Source organism: Mixophyes fleayi, chromosome 6 (assembly GCF_038048845.1).
Source record: "Mixophyes fleayi isolate aMixFle1 chromosome 6, aMixFle1.hap1, whole genome shotgun sequence".
In the NCBI taxonomy this organism is placed as follows: Eukaryota; Metazoa; Chordata; class Amphibia; order Anura; family Limnodynastidae; genus Mixophyes; species Mixophyes fleayi.
The window spans coordinates 26735053-26757641 of record NC_134407.1 but is presented as its reverse complement, the minus strand read 5'-3'; the positions used below and the strand labels follow the sequence as shown (position 1 = coordinate 26757641).

The 22589-nt window shown below is 39.7% G+C and overlaps 2 protein-coding genes across 2 annotated transcripts; one reads left to right on the top strand and one right to left on the bottom strand.

The window, feature by feature from the left end:
* Positions 1–847: 847 nt before the first annotated feature.
* On the bottom strand, positions 848–6575 carry C6H10orf88 (chromosome 6 C10orf88 homolog). Its single transcript, XM_075216090.1, has 5 exons — positions 6168–6575; positions 5014–5308; positions 4034–4240; positions 2340–2683; positions 848–1629 (listed from the first exon to the last, which is right to left on the bottom strand). Exons 1-5 carry the CDS (start codon positions 6314–6316, stop codon positions 1377–1379), a joined length of 1248 nt encoding a protein of 415 aa, XP_075072191.1. The 5' UTR covers positions 6317–6575; the 3' UTR covers positions 848–1376.
* A 215-nt stretch (positions 6576–6790) lies between these two features.
* LOC142160217 (non-POU domain-containing octamer-binding protein-like) lies at positions 6791–20407 on the top strand. Its single transcript, XM_075215161.1, has 7 exons — positions 6791–7170; positions 10867–10913; positions 13003–13064; positions 15960–16030; positions 16379–16526; positions 17887–17911; positions 18733–20407. The coding sequence occupies exons 2-7, from the start codon at positions 10883–10885 to the stop codon at positions 18891–18893; spliced, it is 498 nt and encodes a 165-aa protein (XP_075071262.1). The 5' UTR covers positions 6791–7170; positions 10867–10882; the 3' UTR covers positions 18894–20407.
* The last annotated feature ends 2182 nt before the right edge of the window (positions 20408–22589 follow it).

The window sequence follows — 22589 nt, the reverse complement described above, 5'->3', positions numbered from 1 at the left end:
ATAGCACATCCCTACTCGCCCACCTGCTTCCATTGCTTTGTCTCTTCCCTACTCTGGTGGTACGCAGAGCGCAAACAATGTCTGTGTAGTGAGGTCTGATTATGTAGCTGGCAATAGGGATTTGCACTTAGCAATGTGGCTTAAACTGTCAACACAACAGTTGCAGACAGACACACAAGCACAGGAACAGACAATTCCTATTACCAATTTAAACCTTTCTTTAAAAATGACTCTAGTCAACAACTGGGATATTTATGACAGTGCTACTTGCTATGTATGCAAACATTATACTGTGCATGTATTTTATGTAGTAATGTTTGATTGGTAAAATTAAAAAAAAAAATGTTTGATACAATATATTTCATGGGTATTTGTGTAACACTGATATAATGTCAATTATCTATTAAGTTTTGGGTCCCAATTTACTAGAACTACTTCCTACATATACAATGTTAAGCATTTCATTAAATTAAACACAATACTATAGAAGATCCATTAATGAAAGCATCACTGTAGAGTGTCAAAATCTCTTCTGTAAAGCGGAGAAAGATTTCAACACAACCGATTAGGACAGCATACTTTTCTTTTAAGATAAGTGGTCCGGATCAAAAGCCATATTATATTGTCTATATTGTCTATTAGAAATAAATATAACTAGTGAAGTTTTTCATATAATATTCCAGCTTATTCAGTGCTGCAAAAAAGGTTGGTGCATATATATATATATATATATATATATATATATATATATATATATATATATATATATATATATATATATGTGTATATATATATGTAAATAAATAAATAAATAAAACAATAACAAAGATTTTCAAAAATACAACCATTGCAATGACAGGATGTATGTATTACCAACCGATAAAATGTCTAAGATCTTTCTTAAAACCATGGTACAAGCTTAAAAACCGCTAACAAACTTTCAATTTGGAATATTCACGTTCGCACAGTACGGTGTAGTATAGTCCTGATGGACAGCTCCTATAAGACACTTGACCATCAACGCACAAAGACTTGTAGAGTAGAGAGGTTGACTTGGTATGTTAGGAGCTGGTAGAGCCTAAGCTGTCTATCTATCTGAAACAAAGTGGTAGAAAGCAAACAACATTTGGAGTTACATGCCAAAACGTTCCTTGTATTTGTCTCAATTGTCTGACGTTTGAGCAACAGTCAACCGTGGGAGACAACTGTCCACGCCAATGTGTGACTCCCCGTCATACATGCTCCTAGAAAAACCCTTCTTCCTAAGCCAGAAAGAAGTTCTTTACATTGTTTGTACGATCAATGAGTCTACAACCTGAAGATGACTACAACAATGAGAAAACATGTCATCTTAGTAGAGTGGATATGGCACAAAATTAGTGCGTGTTCCAGTCACACTCTTGCTCATGACTGTGGTCAGTTTGGCCATTCACAAGTTTCTCTGCTATGTTTCCCGATGATGAATGAGACTTGCTGTTCTCCATCAGATTTATTAACTGGTCCAGTCTAGTGTCCAGATGCTTTTGCAAAGTTTTCACCCTGTGATCAATGTGATCCACGAGAGTCCTCTCCATACGTTCCATGTGTGCAGAAAGCAGTTTCTCCAAAGACGTGTCTATCTTTTCCTCTCTGCAATAAAATCACAGTACATTGTATGTAACCTGGATATGTATGGTGTTTTTGTTACGTCAAATATAGGTATAAGATCTCTTGCCCAGGAATCTATTATACACAAAGTTCCAAAATACGCTAAGGGAAAAAAAAAATATATATATGCACAGATCTCGCTAATCTCCAAGTGTTTCTTTCTATACTATAAGGATCTCTGCTGAACAATTTAATAAGAGGGTATGGCAGTGTGGGGGAAATGACTGCTCTTTTGTAAGAATATGTTTATTGTTTTATAAACAAAACAAGCAGCAAAGTAGTATATAATAATATTACTTAATAAAACAAATCAGACACGTTCAATGATCTGTTAAGAGAATGATACATATAGTCAACGACTGTCATTTTGTTCAGACTTATAAACATAATATATTCACAGGATCACCAACTTATTTATCTGATGGTATAGAGCTCAAACGAATGTTAAATAATAACAATGTAATTGTATATTAATCTTCATTGAGGATTGGAGCAAATGACAGGGCATTTTAAATGTGTTTTACCAACTTTTCGGCATGGTGCTTCAAATTATGAAAAACCATCTTATGCAGGGGCAGCACTCCTCACAGTGCAGGGATCAAAGGGTCATGTTTTTGATTCCAACCAGGGCCCTATCTGTGTGGAGTTTGTATGCTGTACACACCATAACGATTGTGCGCAGAGGTCCTTACCTTGGTGCTAAACTGGATTCTCTGCTCTCGCCATGAGGCTTTTTCTCTGCACAGAGATTGCGTAAGAGCGGCAGTAGAGATTCAGGGCTATGAGAACTTGCAGCCTGGCCCATTTGATTCTGCAGTAGTGAAGACATAATAGACCGCATATCACTTTCAGGGGTTGACAGCTGTTGAACGGTGGTGTGAGGTGCGGACACCTGACTTTGTGGAGTCTCCACTTTTGTATGTGGAGTGTTGCTGGTCTGATGGGTGTGTTGTCCATCATTCTCATTCTTCTGATCTCTGCCGTGCACAAAGCTGCCGAACAACTGCAGTAAATGAGCGCTAAAGGGAGGTTGGTGCTATATGCAAAAAATATATGATGAAGTGTGATTATAAACACAGTTTGAGTACACTATAAAAATAATTATTAAGTTTTATTTATAAGGGTTCCATAATGTTGTACACAGGGGGTAAGAATATACAACAAAATGCCAAAATAACACAAGTTTAAATACAAACAGCATTTTATATAAATTACAAAACGCCTAATTATGTAAGGAAAACACTAGTAGTGAGGGACCTATTTATAGTCCGGACAACAAAAGCTGAAATAGATCATTGGGAAATTAAATAAGAAAGTGAAAGTTAATTTACCAAAGTGCATAAGAATAAAAACAAAGTGCAAAATGTGGCTTTGTGACGTCCTGCACCCTCTTTTGCTCAAATGCAACCAATTTAACCGGAAATTTTTTGGACGAAAATGGTAGTATCTGGGGGCGTACACAAGTCTGCACCTTTTTAAGGGAGGAGTTGGGTGGATTTGGGGTGCTCCTTGCCAAGAGCAGATTAGTGTTTGTAGTGCCTTTACTTTAAAATCCTGCATTTACCACCATGATACCAGGCAATATCCCCCAGTATGTTTTTAAGCCGTACAAGCAGAGGTTTGTACCATTTAGCGAAATGACAGACAGAATGCAACAAAGCAAAATGGCAAAGCACACCAATTTTTTTTGCAAACGATAACTCAACCCTTAGTGGGATGCATCTCTAGAACATGCCTAGACCATTAGGATAATTTTTGAAAAGCATATAACCTAATGCTTTGGTTTTTAATATAAGCTCTCTATGAACTGCAACCTGCGTCTCAACGTTTACTCAATTATAACATATATGTGCTGCAAATATACCATCCCTAGGAATAGCATAATTTTCTTGACAAAACTTAGGGGTAAATTTATCAAGCTGTTGGTTTTAAAAAGTGGAGATGTTGCCTACAGCAACCAATCAGATCATAGCTGTCGTTTTGTAGGATGTACTAAATAACTAGAATCTGAATGGTTGCTATAGGCAACATCTCCACTTTTTCAAATCCGACGCTTGATTAATTTACTCCTTAGTGTCAAGTCACATTGGCAAAAAGCTTTTCTTAAATTAAAACAATAATTTTTTTTTGTTTTTTTTTTACCAAAAACAGGAACATAACGTGTGCTTTAATATGTTGATGACTCATAAATTAAATAAATATAGAATATGTATATATAAAATTTAACATAAATAATAAAAATGACACCCAGGCATAATGGATAGAAAACATACACATTAAACTATTGACAGCGTTACCTTTATTTTGGTTATTGTGACATTGCTCACTGAAGTCTATAATAAATGCAATAGATTCCAGCAGCTGTGACCCCAACGGAAAGACTCACCTTCTGCTGAGCACGCATCATGTTCATGAGCTCCTCTGCGCCAGGTGATATTTTCCCACCCATGCTGTCCATAATACTTTGCACACGTTCCATATTAATTGACGGCCCCAGCGCAGGTGAGGCCTGGGAACATTTTTCAGGGACAGAGGTCACTTGCACAGATATCTCGCTCACAAATAAGCTGTCTTTTCCGCCAAGTGAAAGCAGCTTAAGAACAAATAGAAAATAGTTACTATAAAATAATAGTAGTATAAAGTATACAAAATTAACATCTGGCTACATTAAAAAAAACGAAAAGAAAAAAAAAAAAAAATGAATGTGACCAATGAGTACTTAGCTTGGCAGACCTACTCAAGAGTAATAATTATAATGCATTGCACATTATTTATCTGCAGGAAATCCATATGCTCAAGATTCGCCTACAAGAGCAAAGCTAAATGACTGAAACAACTTGTAGTTATGAAATAGGGTTTTATTTTTGTACAGTCTAGGGACATGTTTTCATTGACTTTAAATATTTTACCTAATTATTTTAGCTTCTTTATTCTGTTGAAAAATGGTGACATATTTTCAAAACTACATTTAATAGATTCATGAGACAGAACCTGGGAACACTGATAAGAACAGAGTGACGTTTGGACTGTATCATCCAGGGGGAAAAGAAAATCATCCAGCTACTACTGTCACACTTTGGCTGAGAGAAATGAAAAAAAAAACAACATATAATCAGGAAGAGCGACGGGAGGTGGAGAAGTATTTTTAATATCTCAGTAAAAGTAAAGTACAGTAAGAAAATATCTAACACCATATAAGGGTGACTAAGCATGGCTAGGATACTTGATACATATATGAACAAAATACATCTGGCCTTTTAGACTTGCAATGCTATGTAATTCTGAGGAATTTAGTAAGAAAGTAGTAATTGTCACTACATTTAAGCTTGATTGGTTTAGCGGTAGGTAGACAATGTAAAGAAGTACCTTGACTTTACATGATGGCACAGGGAAATCTAACTTCAAGTTGGTTTTGTACAAAGTAACAGGACTGTCTTCTCCACTGCTTGCAAGGGAACAAAACCTTTCCCCTCGACTGGTTCCCAAATACTCCTCTTCCTGATCATCTTGGGACCCACTATAAACCTCAATGGTCCTTGCTTCACTGCAGATACTAACATTTAGTATTCGATCTTTCCCTTGTGCAACACAGAACAAAGACAAAGTGCACGGTATGGCCACTTCTGAGGGTGCCGGTGGTTCCAAAACTATACAGTCCTCTCTAAAAGAAACAAAACATACACAGCACGACATGAGAAATACAGGATGAGACAATTGATGTATTATAAATGAAAGTAGCTGAATAATAATCAAATGCATCTGCTTGTGAATGTACATAATCACATTAAAATAATTTAGGACTCATGGTGTGATTAAGTTAATTTAAACTACTAAACCTCTTCCCCATTGTCAGGAAATTAGGAATGGGGTGTGATCACTGTAAATAAGTATGTAGCACCAATCATGAAGTTATTATTATTAATTTTTATTTATAGGGCGCCACTAGCTGTCCGTAGCGCCGTACAGGGACAAACAAAATGACAATACGAGGGGAGACAGAACAGTACAATAAACAATAAGCACAGTAACTCAGTGAGCTCAAGGCACAGCTAAAGGGGCGGGGGAGGGGAGAGGGGAAGGTCCGCATACGACGGAGCCAAGACGGAGGGCACGGATGACAGGGAGACCCCCAGAGGGGAGAGGAGGGAGCGAGAGGGGACGGGGGAAAGAGGGTCCTCGAGGAGGAAGGCTAGGTAGCTGGAGAGCAGAGTTAAAAGTGGTGAAGACAGGAGGAGAGATGGCCCTGCTCAAAAGGAGCATACAATCTAAGGGGTGGGGTACACAAATCGAGAGACATGGGGGCGAGAAGGAGGAACGGAGGATAGGGATAAGGGAAGGGAAAAGAGGGGAAGAGGCAGTTAGTGAGAATTGAATGCAATATGCAGAAAAAGAGGAATGGTACTATGCAGTATGTCTGTAATGAAAATAGGGACATTTCCAGAGACAAATCTTTAAAACTTGGGACTGTCCCTGGAAATTAGGTTCATCTGTAGTCAGATTGTTTACCCTGCTGTTCTCACCTGGAGGTTACCTCTTCCCTCATGAATGGAGTGTCTGGACCGGACACATTAATGACAGCAGCCAGCTCCGAATGACAGAGCCAGGAGCTGGTACATACTACAGGAGCCTGAGAGGACCCACCAAGCACTGAGGACATGGGCCCGGACATCACCACTGAGATAGGTTAGAAGGAATACTGTGCAGATCACAGACCAGAGCCCTGACGTTACACTGCTAGGAGCGCATAGATGCACAGACACTCAAAGGCAGACATGACGGTAACGTAACACTGTTACAGCTGAAAAAGTCCGTTTGAGGATTGTGCCTGTAGTTCTGAGAGGCGACAAATAAAAATCAATAACAGCACCACCATAGCGGGGGAACAAATTTCCAAGGCACCTTCCGCCCTCAAGAGGAAACACTAGAGCAAACGAGAGTCTAAAGACTAATACAAGATATAGAGATTATTAAGGGGTGTTGGCGGACATTTTGTTGTAGTCCAAGCTCCACAAGCTGAGTATCACGTCGTAGTTGTGAGTGAATTAACGTCGTCATTTGTTTCCATGGTGATGGTGCAGAGTGGGAACACGTGGTTCGGTTCTCTGTCATGTAGTTGTGCAGCAGTGTAACTCTATAATGTAATAAAGAGCTTACACATCGCAGTAACACAGTCTGAAACGATTGTCGGCGATATTTCTGTCATTAAAGCACATTTCTTGTTTTATTGGTTTGCACCAATCATTGTGTAGTATTAATACCGGCAAGGTGCATGGCCTGGCGACACATGCCGCCGTCACCGTACCTCAATATATATATTTTTTTACTTATTTTTAAAGCAACAGTTATTTAATAAGAATTAAATGTGTTGGGCGCCATATTTCCGGCGCCCCTCTCCTAGGGTCAGGGAGGGCATGATGTGCTACAAATGCAATGCTCAGGGCAGCAGATGGATCTGTGAGGTGGGGGCTGGACTGGATGAGGAGCAGCTCCTCAGGAGGAGTCACTGTTGAGCCAGCACTATCAGTAAGTTCTCCTCAGATGTTTTATTTTATTTAAGATAACTAAGATTAAAAAGTTATTTATTAATAAAAAAACACTCACAACATTAAGTTGGCATATCATAGCCTTTGGTTGGAATACCACCATTAATAATCACTGGCATTTGGATTTGATATTGATAGAACTATATACAGCTATATACCAGGATCACAGCTAGGGCTATGCGAAAGGGTCAATTGCCCAGGGTAGTAAAGCTGAGTGTGAGAAGAAAATTCATATTTTAGGCTAATTTGGTTACAGTTGAGGGCTAGGGGGCGTTGGTTTCCCTTGTCACAAATTTTTAGCTATGGCTCTGGTGTGTATTATTCCAAAACAAAAAATATATACACATATACTGTCTATTAGTTATCTCCCTTCCTCCCAGCATTCCCACCCATGGTACAAACCTGTAAATCAGAACTGCCTTACTAAAATCAGGACAGTTGGGAGGTGTGTAAATATATATATATATATATATATATATATATATATATATATATATATATTTCTACCATCAAGTCCGTAGCATGGAACAGACCAGCACCAGAGTTTGTAAAGTTTCAGCCAAACAAAAGATTTGACTTTAGTACGTTTTTATATTTATGTGCGTATGTATGGTATTCGTATACTAGATATACATATACTTGCTATAAATAATCCTCATTCACCATGTATTATTTAGTTCTATAAATCAAATACTATACTTAAAAAGTGTAATATAATATCAATCTATTTTCCAAGATAATTATATAATGAGCAATAGTTAAAGATTATAATGCAGTAGTTAGGTGATTATAATCAGGCAATAGTTACAGGTTATAGTTGGGTGAACATAGTTATATAGTGTTAGTTATAGATAGTAGCAATATCAATAGTTGGGCAATAGTTAAGTTATAGTTATATTAACAGTAGCTATAATTATATATAATACACTTATGGCCTGTTGCTGTAGTTTGGGGATATTATACAGGAATCGGACATCATATCTCTTCTGTGGTGCAAGGCGTTGCTCTTTTCTAGGCATGGAGGTAAAGACTGAGAGAGCTGAGGCTTGGCTTATATAGTTTTTGAACGCCCAGCATCCCATGTTTGCACAATGAAATGAGCGCACACATGTGGACGCTCTGTACGTTGTTGCACCTGGCTAAGTACCTACACAATGATCAGCCACAACAACTACAGACAAGTGAAGTGAATGCCATTCATTCTCATTATACAATAGCACCTGTCCAGGGATGGGATATATTGGGCAGCAAGTGATTAGTTCGTTCTTGAAGAGGATATGTTGGAAGCAGGAAAAATGGGCAAGCGTAAGGAGCTGAGAGACAGACATTGACAAGGGCCAAATTGTGATGGCTTGACAACTGGGTTAGAGCATCTCAGTATGCAATGGTTAGTACCTCAAAAAGGTCTAAACCAGGAGAACCGGTGACAGGGTCTTGGGCGCCCAAAGCTCATTGATACGTGTTGGGGGTGAAGACTAGCACCTCTGGCCCAATGTCACAACAGAGCTAGGTAGCCAGTGGTAGTCCGCATATCCATCCTGCTAACCCAACAACACTTACCCCGACATGAGGGCTCCGAAGGGCTCCTTCCCGACTATCAGCGATGACGACTACTCATCAAAGTGACTTCAAGCAATCATGATCAAGTAAGAAGCTGGCTCCACTTCATGACATCATTAGGTATATCAGACGGTATTATCGTTGTTGTTAAGGGGGTAATGTAAGTATGTGCTCATGTACCATGTAGAAGGCTTTGTAAACTACATTGTAGCAGCACATCCGCTTATTGTTTCATCATCATTGTTTATTGCTTGCATCAGGGCCCTGGGGGGAATATCCGGGATCTCCCAAGGGCTTTCCAAACCGGTTGAGATCACCAGTGCAAGTACAGATGCCACCAATTAGCAGTGCTGATAAAACACATGGTGGACGCCCAGTGGATGCCCTGCTCCTATAACTTTAACAGCACATTTGATGTAATTTTATGGATTTAGGACTACAATACATAATGCACATAACTTTAATGCACATTTATTTTTTTGGGGGGTGTCAAAGTCTCGTTTCACCCTGGGCTTCACTTGTTCTAGGACACCTCTTCGGGCGCAAAGGACACTTATGACAGCTTACGATTTCATGGGCAGAACGAGGCAGGGGCGGATCTACAAAAGTACTGTACCCGGGGCGATTTAGGGGGAGGCGATTTAGGCCCCGCCCCTTTCTAAAATCTTCGGCTGCACAGTATGTGCAGGTCCGTCCAGCCGTGACAGGCAGGGACAGTGTGCTGCCCGGCTGCTCTGATTGTGTTTTAAACACAATCAGAGCAGCGGGGCAGAACACTGTCCCTGCCTGTCACGGCTGGACGAAACCTGCACATACTGTGCAGCCGTCGCCAGCAAGTGTCTGCTAGGGGGGGGGGGCGATCGCCCCCCCCCCCTCCCTGGATCCGCCACTGGAACGAGGAGGGGAAGGGACGTATGCATGTTGTTAAGGTACAGTGTGGGCGTGCCAAGCTAGTACGCAGCAGCGCCTGATTCAAGCTTTGGGTATCTATGCAAAAAGAAAAAGGAAAACATTTTTATGTTGTTTTTTTTTTTCCATGATTTTCTATATTGACAGGTGACAATGTAACTTTTTAATTAAGGGGCATATTCAATTGTCCGTGTTATTTGCAAAAGTAACGCAGCTTGCGCACTATTACCATTATTACGGTAATAGTGCGCGTACCTTTAACGCCGGCTTTCAGCTCGCAGTGAAATTCGGCTTAGAATTACCTTAATACCGGTAATACTCTTAACGCCGCATTACTTTTGCGAGTAACACGGACAATTGAATATGCCCCTAAAGCTTTTTATTTTAATCAGGGTGACACAAACTGCTACTACAGTAAATACAGTAGATTTGAAATAGATTTTCATTCCAAGCTCTTTCCAACAAACTATTAATCACTAAATGACAGTGTTGTATTTGGATTGACAGGCACTCATGAGGGTTTAACGTTGTAAATTATTGCAATGCCATGTACGGGATGGACAACCAGTATAACATAACTTGGTTATCCATGTTGTCTATAGTGTTGATATATTTTAGAATGTTGTTCTTTATGATTACTAATGAAGAGTCCATTTGCATAATTTATAGCAGGGATAATAGTTTAGCACACTGATCATCTGTATTTATTACATTCACTGAGAAAATTTGAAAGATATTTGGGGTTTTGGTAAAAGTAGGGGGGTATGGATGTGATATCTGCTCTAGCGTTATATTATTTATATCCACTGAGTGCAGCTCATTCTAGCTTATCGTGACTCAGAACTCCTTAGTAAATCACTGTATCTGTGACCAAGCAATGATAAAGAAGCATTGTATCTAGAAATCACTGTGTGGAGTTTGTATGTTCTCCCCGTGTTTGTGTGGGTTTCCTCCGGGTGTTCCAGTTTCCTCCCACACTCCAAAAACATACTAGTAGGTTAATTGGCTGCTATCAAAATTGACCCGTCTCTTTCTCTGTGTGTGTGTGTTAGGGAATTTAGACTGTAAGCTTCAATGGTGCAGGGACTGATGTGAGTGAGTTCTCTGTACAGCGGAATGAGTGGCACTATATAAATAAATGGTGATGATGGTATACACAGGCTTTATCAGTCTATGCTTAAGGAAATAATTATTTTTTTACTACCAGATATCTCTGTGTCAATATGAATTCTTCGATATCCGCTCTACTGGACGGTGAGTTTTACAATACAAAGTAAGGATTGCAATTCGGGAAGTTTTTCTGATTAGATTGAAATACATTATGTTGAAGAGAAGGTTAATTTACATTTTATGGAAGAAATGATCATTTTGTTATTGGTGTTTTTTTGCACTCTTTGTAGAGTAAGTTTTTATCCATGCTAGTTCCAGTATGAAGCTCTACCCAGGGGCACACCTAGACCTTTTTTTTTTTTTTGGGAGGGGGGGGGGTTGCATAGGTAAGCTCCTCCTGCATTGATTGGTTGGCCTCAGTTGGCCACGCCCACTGATGATTGAACCTCCCCACCACAATTTAATGTCATGAAGATTGGGGTAATTGCCCTGCCTAGCAGCAATCACCCCCCTCTGAATCTATCAGTGTCTCTTCAAAATATCTCTGACTGGATTTTTTGAATTTATAACAGAAGGAAAATGCTTTTGTTTAACGTAACTCACAGTAGATTTGAGCTGCAGTCAGTATAGGTTTTCCTCTATATTCTCAAACCGGATCTACTGCCTCCTCTGCCTTTTATGTACTGGCGGATTTGCAGCCTCTTAACCTTACCTTTCGGGAGCTAAAACTGTAAAACATGTAACATTTTAAGGGCTTGCTCATTATGTTAAACGTTTGCATGTGATATTCACTTGTAGGCAGTTTTTATGCAATTGTTTATTATTATCCTAATTCTTACGGTATAATTCATGACCAGATTTACCAGGCAGGGAAGCCTGGAGTTTTTGTGTTTCCCAATTTATGGTACAGGGTGTTATGAGAGGATGCATCTGATTGGATATCTGCAGTAATCTCTTCAGTAAGTGCAAACTTGCATTCAAGGACCAGAGACAGGTCTTTACTCAATCTCCAGGTATCACTATCAAACTGCTAGAATGGCCATTCACAGTAAGAACAATGAGAGTCCCAGGAGGGGGCAACTCCACTGATCTAATAGTCAATAGGAAGGGGAATTATTATAGTTTACTTTTTCCTTATGTTTTGCAGACTGTTTTTTGCATGCATTTATCATACAAATAAGATGCATAACAAAAAGTAACGAGGGTCATTCCTCATCAAATCATAAAATATATTTTATATATTTTTATTTTATTGAAGTGGGAATCTAGAAGTGTCAGTATGGAATTTTAGAGGTGGCGGCATACCAGCCATTGTGTGTGTATATGTAAAATATATATACATATATATTATACACACACTGAGCCTTTTATTAAGTAATCCATGTTGTGAGCATCACATTATCAAAGGTGAATTGGAGCTCTCAGGGCCTGCTTGGTTTAGCACCACCTACAGGAGGCACGGAGTCTAACGGAACAGAAGGTGTTCACCAATGACCCCCGCTAGGAAGTGTGGGCTTAGCGGATTCTGTCCACAGATTGCGGTTCTCCCAGTAGGCAACAAGTGGGGCCCTGTGGAATGTGCTGACTGAATGGAGGTGAAATAAGTAGTAATAATCAGAAGGCAGGAATGCTGGAGTCCAAGTATACTAGGCAGCAGGATACATGTAGAGGTGAAAGTCAAGACAGAAATGCACAATGGTCCATGTAATGCTGGGAAGACAGTAGCTGGAACAGGTAAGTGTAGAGTTCTGCAACAAGGATATATTGAGATCTAGTATGCTGGTCAGCAAGGTGGTTGGATCAGCAGCAAAGGTAAGGAGCCAGTAGTCAGGGGAAGGATGGCAAATTTTAGCCTGGGGGGGCAAGACTCAACTCAGCAGCCAGTTAGGAACATTTTAATGGAAAAAAAATGCAGGTGGTCCAGTGACCCAGCCTAAGGTAGCCCACTATGGGACCAGCCCGGGGGGCAGATACCCCCCCTCCCCCCAGCCCAACCTGCCCCGGTAAGGAGTAGACACAACCTTTCAGGTAGAGAGATTCAAAGAACTGGCACAGGATGATGAATGAACCAGGTGCCAGGGGGAGGGAGCCACTGATAAGAATATATATATATATATAATAATTTCTGTTTAAGGTAGAATACAGAGTGAGTATTGTGGAGGATGGGTGGGGACTCCTATATACAGTGTATTTTATTGTTGATATATCTGACTTTGGTTTATCTGTTTCTTAGACAGTGGACAAGAACCAATTTATGAGCTGTATGTGGGAAACCTACCTAACCATTTGCAGGAGGTTGGTATCTAAGGCTTACTCATATCCTAGAGATCAAAAAGATGGATATCTCCTATGAGTCTTAAGGGGGGAATTAAATTGGCCGTTGTAAAAAGTATCGCGGCCTGCGCACTTTTACAGACGCTGCGGTAATAGTGCGCGTAATTACTGTTAATGTGGTAATTTCAACGCCGGCTTTTTCCACGAGCAGAAAGCAGGCTTAAAATCGCTGTATTAACGATATATTAGCTTTAACGCCGCATTAGTAGCGGCTAAATTGATTTCTCCCCTAAATGTGCATTGTCTGTTTAAAAGCACTTTAAACAACCTGTTAGAGGTCAAACTGTATGCCCATCTTGTTACACCAGTATCACTCTGTCTGGCTATCCAGACACAATACACCACTCATGAACGTGGAATTGACGGGGATACACACGTTGTCAACCAGACAGTGACGGCTGATAATATGTGCTCAGTACGCCATCTCACCCTTGCTGAAAATCCTCCAGGTAATATGCTTGAGGAATACGGTGTTCTTTAGATTATATTTTGTGTGTATTATACTATGGAAAACAAATAGACCAGGTGATTCTTTTTTGTAGCAGTTTTCTACAGACTAGGTTTAAGTCCATTTTCCTTTTCAAGGCGAACTTGTGTCACAAAAACTTTAATCAAATTTTTTTTTTTTTTTTTTTATATCATGGTTGAACTAATCCATTTTGAAGGTTGTGACTGCCTTAATTTTGTCCCAGCATCCCACCCATCTATTGGTTTTAATTAGAGCAGGATATAGTCTGGTTCCTACCAATGTTAGTTGGTTTATCAAGTCCAAGGTTATACAGTTATAAATTGTTCATGTAGGTCGATGGTAGATGGGCATCCACAGTTTCATCAATATGTGTAGTAAGAACCTCAGGTTTCTTCTAGAATTTGTGTTACTGCAGAGCTTAACAGATATCTGTCTTTAATCATGTATAAATATGGACTTACAGTGTGCACCTGATTCTGCATTTTGGATTGTGTACTGTACTTTGAGTCACAGCAGTTTAGCACTTTTTAATGTATTTGGAAATTTGGGTGTGCTGACCGACACCCCTGGAATTTTGTGTTTCAGTTTTCCACTTGGTTTTGTCCTCAGAAATGTGATATATGTCTCCTAAGCGTGTAAAAGCGTCCCACGCAGTATATTGAACTTCCAACCTCCATGGCAGCCATGACAATGGGTTGGTCCCTTTTCAGCCTTATATAGATACAGGAAATGTCCAGGTAGTATATACTACAGGCTCTCCTCTTCCCTGTGTTTTTTTTCCTGCCTCTAGCTGAAGATAGAGAGTCAAGGTAGTAAAAGAAATATACTGTATACAATATTTGGGAGATCTCGGTAGCTTGCTTGGGGGAGTGGCCACCAGAATCATATCAATTGGCTCCGCCCCTCTGCAAATTATACAATTTTTGGCATATTGCAGTAGGAGGTGGGGCTAGCTTGACTCAAACTCCCCCCCCCCCCCCCCCCCTCAATTCACTAAAGGGACAGGTTACAGGATTCGGGAGGTTGCCCTACTCCCAGACATTTGGGAGTCTCACGAATATTCCGGGAGAGTAGGCAACTATGCTGTATACAGGTGCACTGAAACCCCTGCAGTGTGTTCTTCAAGCATATTTTGTACATCCTATGTTATATAATCTATACACTGGCTGCTTCCTAGGAAGTGGAGCTGCCAACCCACAATCAAAAATATATAAAACCACAAAAGGAAAAACGCAGGCTGTGTATTAAATGAATGATAAAAATTTAGATATAGGTATAAATTTTACCATAGCATTTTTCATATATAAGGTAACTCTCTAATACGTTCCCATGGTTTTATATATCATTTTATTAAAACAATTAGGAAGCTATATATCTGGAAGAAATACATCAAAGCAGAGAATCTAAATGCTACTTATCATATAGATATATAGATTACACTAGCATAGGAACAAAAAAAATACATATATTATCTTTTTTTATTTTTCTTAACCACTGCAGGCAAAACAAAAGTCTCTTCATATCTCATCAGTGTAAAGGTGCTATCTGCCACAGCGCAGTCATGTAGAACAGAGCTAGTAAACGGGTCATGAGCGCTTAGTAAGCGGAGATATTTTCAGTTTTCATAAGTACACGGCCACCTCTTGGTGTGGATTTCTACATCCCTTTTAGTATTTTGTAATCTAATACCATAATCTGAAGGTATATATGCAAACATTTAATTTTTAAATGCTGTGTCATTTTTAACTTAGAGCTAAACCTGTTTTTTCCTATGTGCACCAAGTTGATAAGTTTGCTAAAAACTTTTATCTTGAGTGATGAACAGCCTGTGATGTGTAAAATAATAACAAATCCAGGAGTTGTTAAACATATGCTATTTAAATTAATGTATTATATATATATATATATATTATATACACACACTCCCTCTGAAGGCCCAGAAAAGGCTCCCTGTGTCACGCCAATGGGAGGTCCGACTGGGACCCTAACCCTCCCCCCTACAACCTGTCCAGGGTCCAGGAGGTCCGACCGGGACCTCAAGTATGTCTTCTGGGATCCAATGTTACCAGTCTGAAGTTTTCGTCTATATACATCCAGTGGAAGGCTCAGAACAGGCTCCCGGGTCAAAGTTCTGCCCAGCGTACACCCATGGGATGTCCGACTTGGACCCTAACCCCCCTAAAACCTGTCCAGGGTCCAACTGGACCACTTCGCGTTGGTTTCATCCTAATTGGTGCAGGGGTGTCCGAATGCATAACCGGGCAGACAAACAGACCAATGGTTTTTATATATAAGATATGTATTATATCTTTTTTTTTTGTTCATTGTTCTCTATCTTTTGTGTTTCTTCATCACACAGCATCGTAACACTTGGTTGTTTTCCTCAGGAGGAAATAATGTGCCTATTTGAAAAATACAATCCCATCCGTTTTCGGTTGATAAGCAAAGGATGCCGATGGTGAGGTTATCCTTTTTCTTATTCTACCTAGTGGAGCACTGTATGTTCATTTACAAACTATAGTAATCACAGCGAATGTTTAGGCCTCACATGGGAATCAAGCCTTCAGCTGCTGCCAATAGCTCCTTCCTGCATCATTGTCAGACTTGTTTGTTTTCAGCTTGTAACTCATATTTGAAATTCTGATATGTTATTACAGATAGGCGTCTGTTCAGGGGCGAACCATTCGGTCCTTGAAGTGTAGCAGGTTGCCAATCGCTGTTCTATCCTGTACTACAATCTAACCAAAACATATAATGGCTTATTATTATTAATCGCCACTGTTCTTTCTTTTGTATTTGCTTTCAGCTTTGCCTTTGTAAGGTTTGAAGACTATTCCTCCTTGCAGTTGGCATATCGACAGTTGAATAGGTCCACAGTCGAGGGCCGCTTGTTAAGTGTTCGAATGTCACACAAATATCATTGCTCTGGTGCGTCTTCACCCCAAGACTCCATGGTACATTATTCTCTTATCAACATAGAAATAATGCGTAACTGTTGAAGTAATGTTGAATTTTACAGGGTATTCTCCACGTCACTGCACAGGAAGGAGGTACACTACTTCCCTATAGGGGAAATAGCCAAATGTCCCATTACAGTGATTCCTTACCCCAGGCCTCAAGTCACCCTAACAGCACAGGTTTTAATGCTTTCCATGCTTGAGCAGAGGTGGTTGAATAAAAATGATACACAATTTTGACAAAACTTCTTCGGAACCACCCCTGTAAAAGGGGAATGTACCTAGATTTGCAGGTTTCCAGATACACTGCAAAATGCACATAGTGGAAGAGGTAAAAACTTCACTAGAAAATCCCACTTACTTCCACCTTATAACCACCGCTTCATAGTTTTCAATATTTAAGTTTTTCTCCTAAAATACTGCTCTGTTTATCCTCATTTATGTTATGTTATAGACTAATTATTGAAGGGGCAGAGAGACTGCTTTTTACATGTTTACAATTCAATGTTTTCAGTGGTCGAAGTCTATCTAGCAATCAGTTTCTGTAAAAAGTGCATCTGGAAGGTGCAAAAGGCACACCATTCACAATATAGCCTGAGGTCTGATCTCCAACACCTTTGAGCACCCAGAAATAGCAAATACTTTTGCCTGGTGACAAGGGCTGTACGTCCTCCTTCAAACCAGAGAGTGCCTCTTTAAATGCACCTTCTATACCCCTGCACAAAAGCAGTTGCTTGATGTCACAAACCGTACTTGCACTGCATTTTTGTACGATCATAAATGTGTCTAAAGGGGGTGTCAGTGATATATTTACAAACACAGAAATGCTGTTTATTTGGGTAGTAGCTCATTCTTTAAACACAAAAAGTGGAGATGTTACCTTTAGCAACCAATCAGATTCTAGCTGTCATTTTGTAGAATGTGCTAAATAAATAACTAGAAACTGATTTGGTTGATATAGGCAACATCTCCACTTTTTCAAACCCGCAGTTTAGTAAATATACCCCTTAGTGTCTGGTGTTTTAAAGTATGCGCCACTACCCCGTTCCTGTGCTTGTAAATATATCATTGATAAAAGGGGACAACTGGTACAGGGTAATAGATGAACCATAGTCTGTCAATAACCAGCAGAGAACAAGAGCAGTGCAGAGAGCCATGTCAGAGCAAACAAGTCATTCTCAGTTGGGAAAATTGCAAAGACACATTATGTGATGACTATTAATAATCACATGTTGGCCATTCAGCAAGACTCTCTGATATTACACTATTGCAGTGTATCAGCCTGCTTTGCCGGCATAAGCAATTAAGAACCTGTGGAGAGATCACCACATGACCTTTCCATAATCTCTTTTTATAGAATGAACTGGACAGAGAGAGCATCTGTGAGTATTCCATTCAGATTTACCTCTGTCACAAATACATTCTCCCTTTTCGCTTCCAGTTACTAAAAATAAAAAAAATAAAAAATAACTTTCCTCCATGCTGTTTACACATTCCACATTTCTGTGTCTCACTCGTTCTTCCACTGTTCATGTTCTTCCACTTTTCCTACTCTCACGCTTTCTTCTGCTTTTCTTCCTGCACTTCACGCACTCTTCCACTGTCCTCCCCTGCGCCTCACATTTTTACACCTTTTGCAAATATACCCAACATTCTTAGGCATTGTTTCACCCATTCTTTTTTTAAATCTTTTATTTATGAATTTTGAAGTTTAACATTAAACAGATAAACATGGCATTACAAAAGACACATCTGTATGATGAAATAGACACGCACAAGACAGGCTGAGCCATCCTAACAGACACATCACAGGAGGTGCTGTACAGAGTTTGTTTCACCCATTCTTATATATTTCTCCTATATATCCGTTTTGCTTTTCAGTCTGCCCCTCACATATTCATCCAGTTTTCTATCAGTTTGTTACAGATTACTTCTATATAAAAACTTTTTACTGAAGTAAGTTGGCAAATGGGACAGGTTGCACTTGAAGAAATTTAAAAAGATGCACATATACATCAAAGGGACATCACTATTAACCATAGCAGCTATTTATAATTCCTCTTCCTGACTCTCCCTCACCCCTTTCACTTCTCTCCCTCTCACTTATACATTCATGTTCTCTTTCATTCATTCTCTTAGCTTCACTTACAAGTACATTGTAATATCTTCCTCTCACTTACGTCTTCTCTCCATATCTTAATAGCCACATTAGAAGAATATGTCACAGAAAAAGACATCAATATGTTAAAATATTGCAACTTAAGGCTGAAGAGGACGAAGCTGGAACTGGAAGTATTGAAGTTGCGACTTGAGATCCAGAAGCTACAAAGAGACAAAGGATGTCGGACACGTAACGGATTGTAGGCCACGTCACAACTGTTGTGGATTCTATTCCAGCCTGGTTTCTTATTTGTTCCGATACTTACACTATTATTGTTGTTGTTGTTGTTGTTATGAGGGGTCATGCAGGTGAGCGCTTTCAGAGCATTTTCTGTCCGTTTTATTCAGCTTTAGACATGAGAATAACTGCAGGCTCTGGGATCACTTGCACATAAACCATCGGCGAGACCAAAGTGCCTTCATACATCGTTGTGCTATTTTTTTTACAGTATGTGTTTTACACTGAAGCCCGTTTGAACAGCAGACTTGTGCACCGGGATTATTCATAGATGATTTCATGCTTCTTTTTTTTTTTTTAGTAAAAAACAAAGCATGAAAATGCTCTGACACGAGCCATCCTGTTTTTGTAAATTATGTTGACTAGTTTGCGATTACAATAAGTGTTCTTGTGACTGAAAGTGCATTTGCACACACGGCTGAGGCAGACAATTTGTTGACTGCACCTACATTGGTGAGATTGCAGTGTTACACTGTGGCACAAGGCACAAAGTGCCTCACTGATATGTTCCTAGTGAATTGATACTCTACATTCTCATGGATATTTGTTCGGCCCACAAAAAGGCTGCATTGACCATGCATAGAGGGGCACAAAGGATCGAAAGCTTGCCCTTGCTGCAAATGCCCAGTGGGCTGCTATACTCGGCTATTTTTAAGTTAACTACCTTTAAATGGCAGCGGAGGGAGAGTGCAAGCGAAAGGACAAACCACAAGGCGCAATCTGCGTGGCTTGTGATTAGTCCTTCCACTCACAATATCCCTGTTTTTTTGTCCTGGAGTGCAGAAAATTGGCTGCATGGAGCAGCTCTCAGGGCTCTGTTTAGGGCAGTGGCAGAATACCATGGGTGCAGCGACTACAGGGTAAAGAAGTGAGGGGGGCCCAGCAATGCAGGTGCCGCCTTAATCCAACGCATCCGTGCACCCCATCAAAGGAGACGGGGTCCCAGGGTGGTTACATCAGCATTGCCAAACCCCTGACCAATTTTTGTTAAGGGGCCCGGAGATGCAGTGCTTTGCCCCTGGGCTAGGTGGTGGGAGCTCTTGCACTGCCAACTTTTACTTTTAGGTGGTAGGTTGTAGTGTAGGTTTAAAAGAAAAATGGAATATTGTGTTTACTGACTGTGTGTCCAGTATGTGCCACTAGAGGTCGCCCATGCTCATTTTTACAAATTTGATAGTTTACCTATCTGTTTATTTCCTGTGATGATACAGCTGGTATGAATTACCTTTTTATATTGAAGATTTTGATTTGTTTTATGAACTATATATGTATGGAGAAATGGGCAAATTGCCATGCCAATATTAGTGAAAGTTATAATAAAGCGAGGGTTTTTGTATTCTGAGCTGTATAAGGCAGCTGATATGTTTGTTTTGTAAAGTTTAGGTGTATAAATAAATGTGAAAGTGATATGTTGTATATTTTCCTTTCCTGAGTGTGGGAGAGATAATCTACTTAAAAGTAAATAAATATATAAATGAAATATGATGATGCTGATCATTGACAGAAAGTGCCAGTGTTTCCCTACATACAATACAGAATGACATTCCAATATTATTTTATGTACTCCTGGCTTCATAGAAGCAGACTGCAGAGAATGCAGCCACAGTGCTGTCACTAGTTCCTAATGAATTTAATCGGCTGTAACCTCATAGATTCTACTGATCGTTTTCTAGAATGCACTAAATATCATCCATCATTCTATTTATATAGCGCCAGCACATTCTGTAGCACTTTACAATTGGGGACAAACACAGTATTTAACAAACTGGGTAAAACAGACAAAGAGGTGAGAAGGCCCTGCTCGCAAGCTTACAATCTATGGCAGGGGTGGGCAAACCAGTTCTCAAGGGCCATATAACAGTTCATGTTTTTAGGATTTCTGTCTGTAGAAACAGCTGGGATAATTACTGACCCAGCCAAATAGATTAACTCAGCTGTGCATGATTAAAGAAATCCTAAAAACATGAACTGTTATATGGCCCTTGAGGACTGGTTTGCCCACCCCTGATCTATGGGGTAAATAATAACCAAGATCTGATCGACTGCTTTTGGCAACATCTTCACTTTTTTTCCTGTTTAGAATCTTTAGAATATCTGTCCCCAAGTGTGTTTACCCTGTGACACAGGACTAAAAACTGCAATTTATGGTGGGGCCCATTGGTCATTATATTTTATATGTAAGGAACCACAAATTATGCAGCTAGGGACTAGGGTCACTATAATAAATATACAAAACAAACTGTTTTTACATAGTTTATAAAAGCAGAGCATAAAAGGTTGATGAAGATGGTGCAGAAGTGAGAAAGGATAGAGGGCCCTGCCCTTGAGAGCTTGCAGGCTAGAAAACCTCTAATCACCCTTACCTACAAAGCCCTCAACAACACCTCCCTTTCATACATCTCAAAACTCATATCAAAATACTCTCCCGCCGGCCCTCTTAGATCTACCTCTGACCTGCACCTTTTCTCATCCCTGGTAAACACCTCTCACCACTCGCAAATCAATTTCTGCAGACTTTTCAGCATAATATAATATCGCTCAGCAACTTCCTCTATTAGAGATTGCATTTCTCTCTCTCTCAATATTTGTGCTACTGTTTCAGGATTGATCTTTGTAACCTGTTACACACGTGCAAAGAGCCACATCGGAGAGTCCAAATTGTTTGGTTCAGGCCCTGCCTGACAACTCTGGCAGTCAGAGTATTAGTGGGCTTCCATTGCTTCTAAACTTATGTTAATCATGACCACATCGGCCTCCTGCCAACTGGTCTGTAACCCCAAAATTCGACACAAAGAAATATTGAGCCAGCAAACAAGGTTCACGGTTACACTTTCCAAACACCACCAAACGGGTAAGCGGCATCTCCTGACCATGGCCTTAATGAATGTACATCTATTATTTCTGCTTTATCACTATAAATGGATGCTGTGCAGTAGTTGAAGAACTCTTCTAATATGGCTACAGTTTGCAAACTAAAGTACTGCAGCTTCACATGGTGTGGAGACATTAAAAATTCCCATAGACGTAATAACATTGGGATCACGGCTATCCAAGAATGTTAATATTGATAATTACCTAAATACAATTACATACATATATTCCAAAATACTTGCAAATCATAACAGGTAGAACTGCACATGGATGCCGCCTTTCATTTCTCACTCCATAGAGCCTTTTGTAGGCCACGTAAGACTTTGCCCAGACACAGATGGAATGTATATTGCAGACAATACATAAAAGTTGTACCATTTTGCCAAAGCTATAATACTCCATTTTACTAGACCTTTGACCTCCTTACTAAACTTACAATTCTTAATCCAGCAATTTAATTACCTGTTAGTATTTTTTTTATCAACACCTCAAAGTTTCAAGCTTTAAATATAACACTACATGAAATGGTTGATCATTTCTTGAAACTAAGCTTTAGTTATGGGTAGGATACTCACAGAATGTGATATATAGGAATATCTTTACAAAAACATAATCACTATATTGTAGAAACTAGACGTCTCAATGACGGCCTAAGAAAGGACCTACCAACATGGTGCACTTACAACATTTATTGGCTTGATAAAGTAACAGTGGTGAAAATGACTGTCCCATTGAGCATTAGGTATTTGTTTGTACACTACCTATTCACATACCAACTTCGGTGCTCAAAC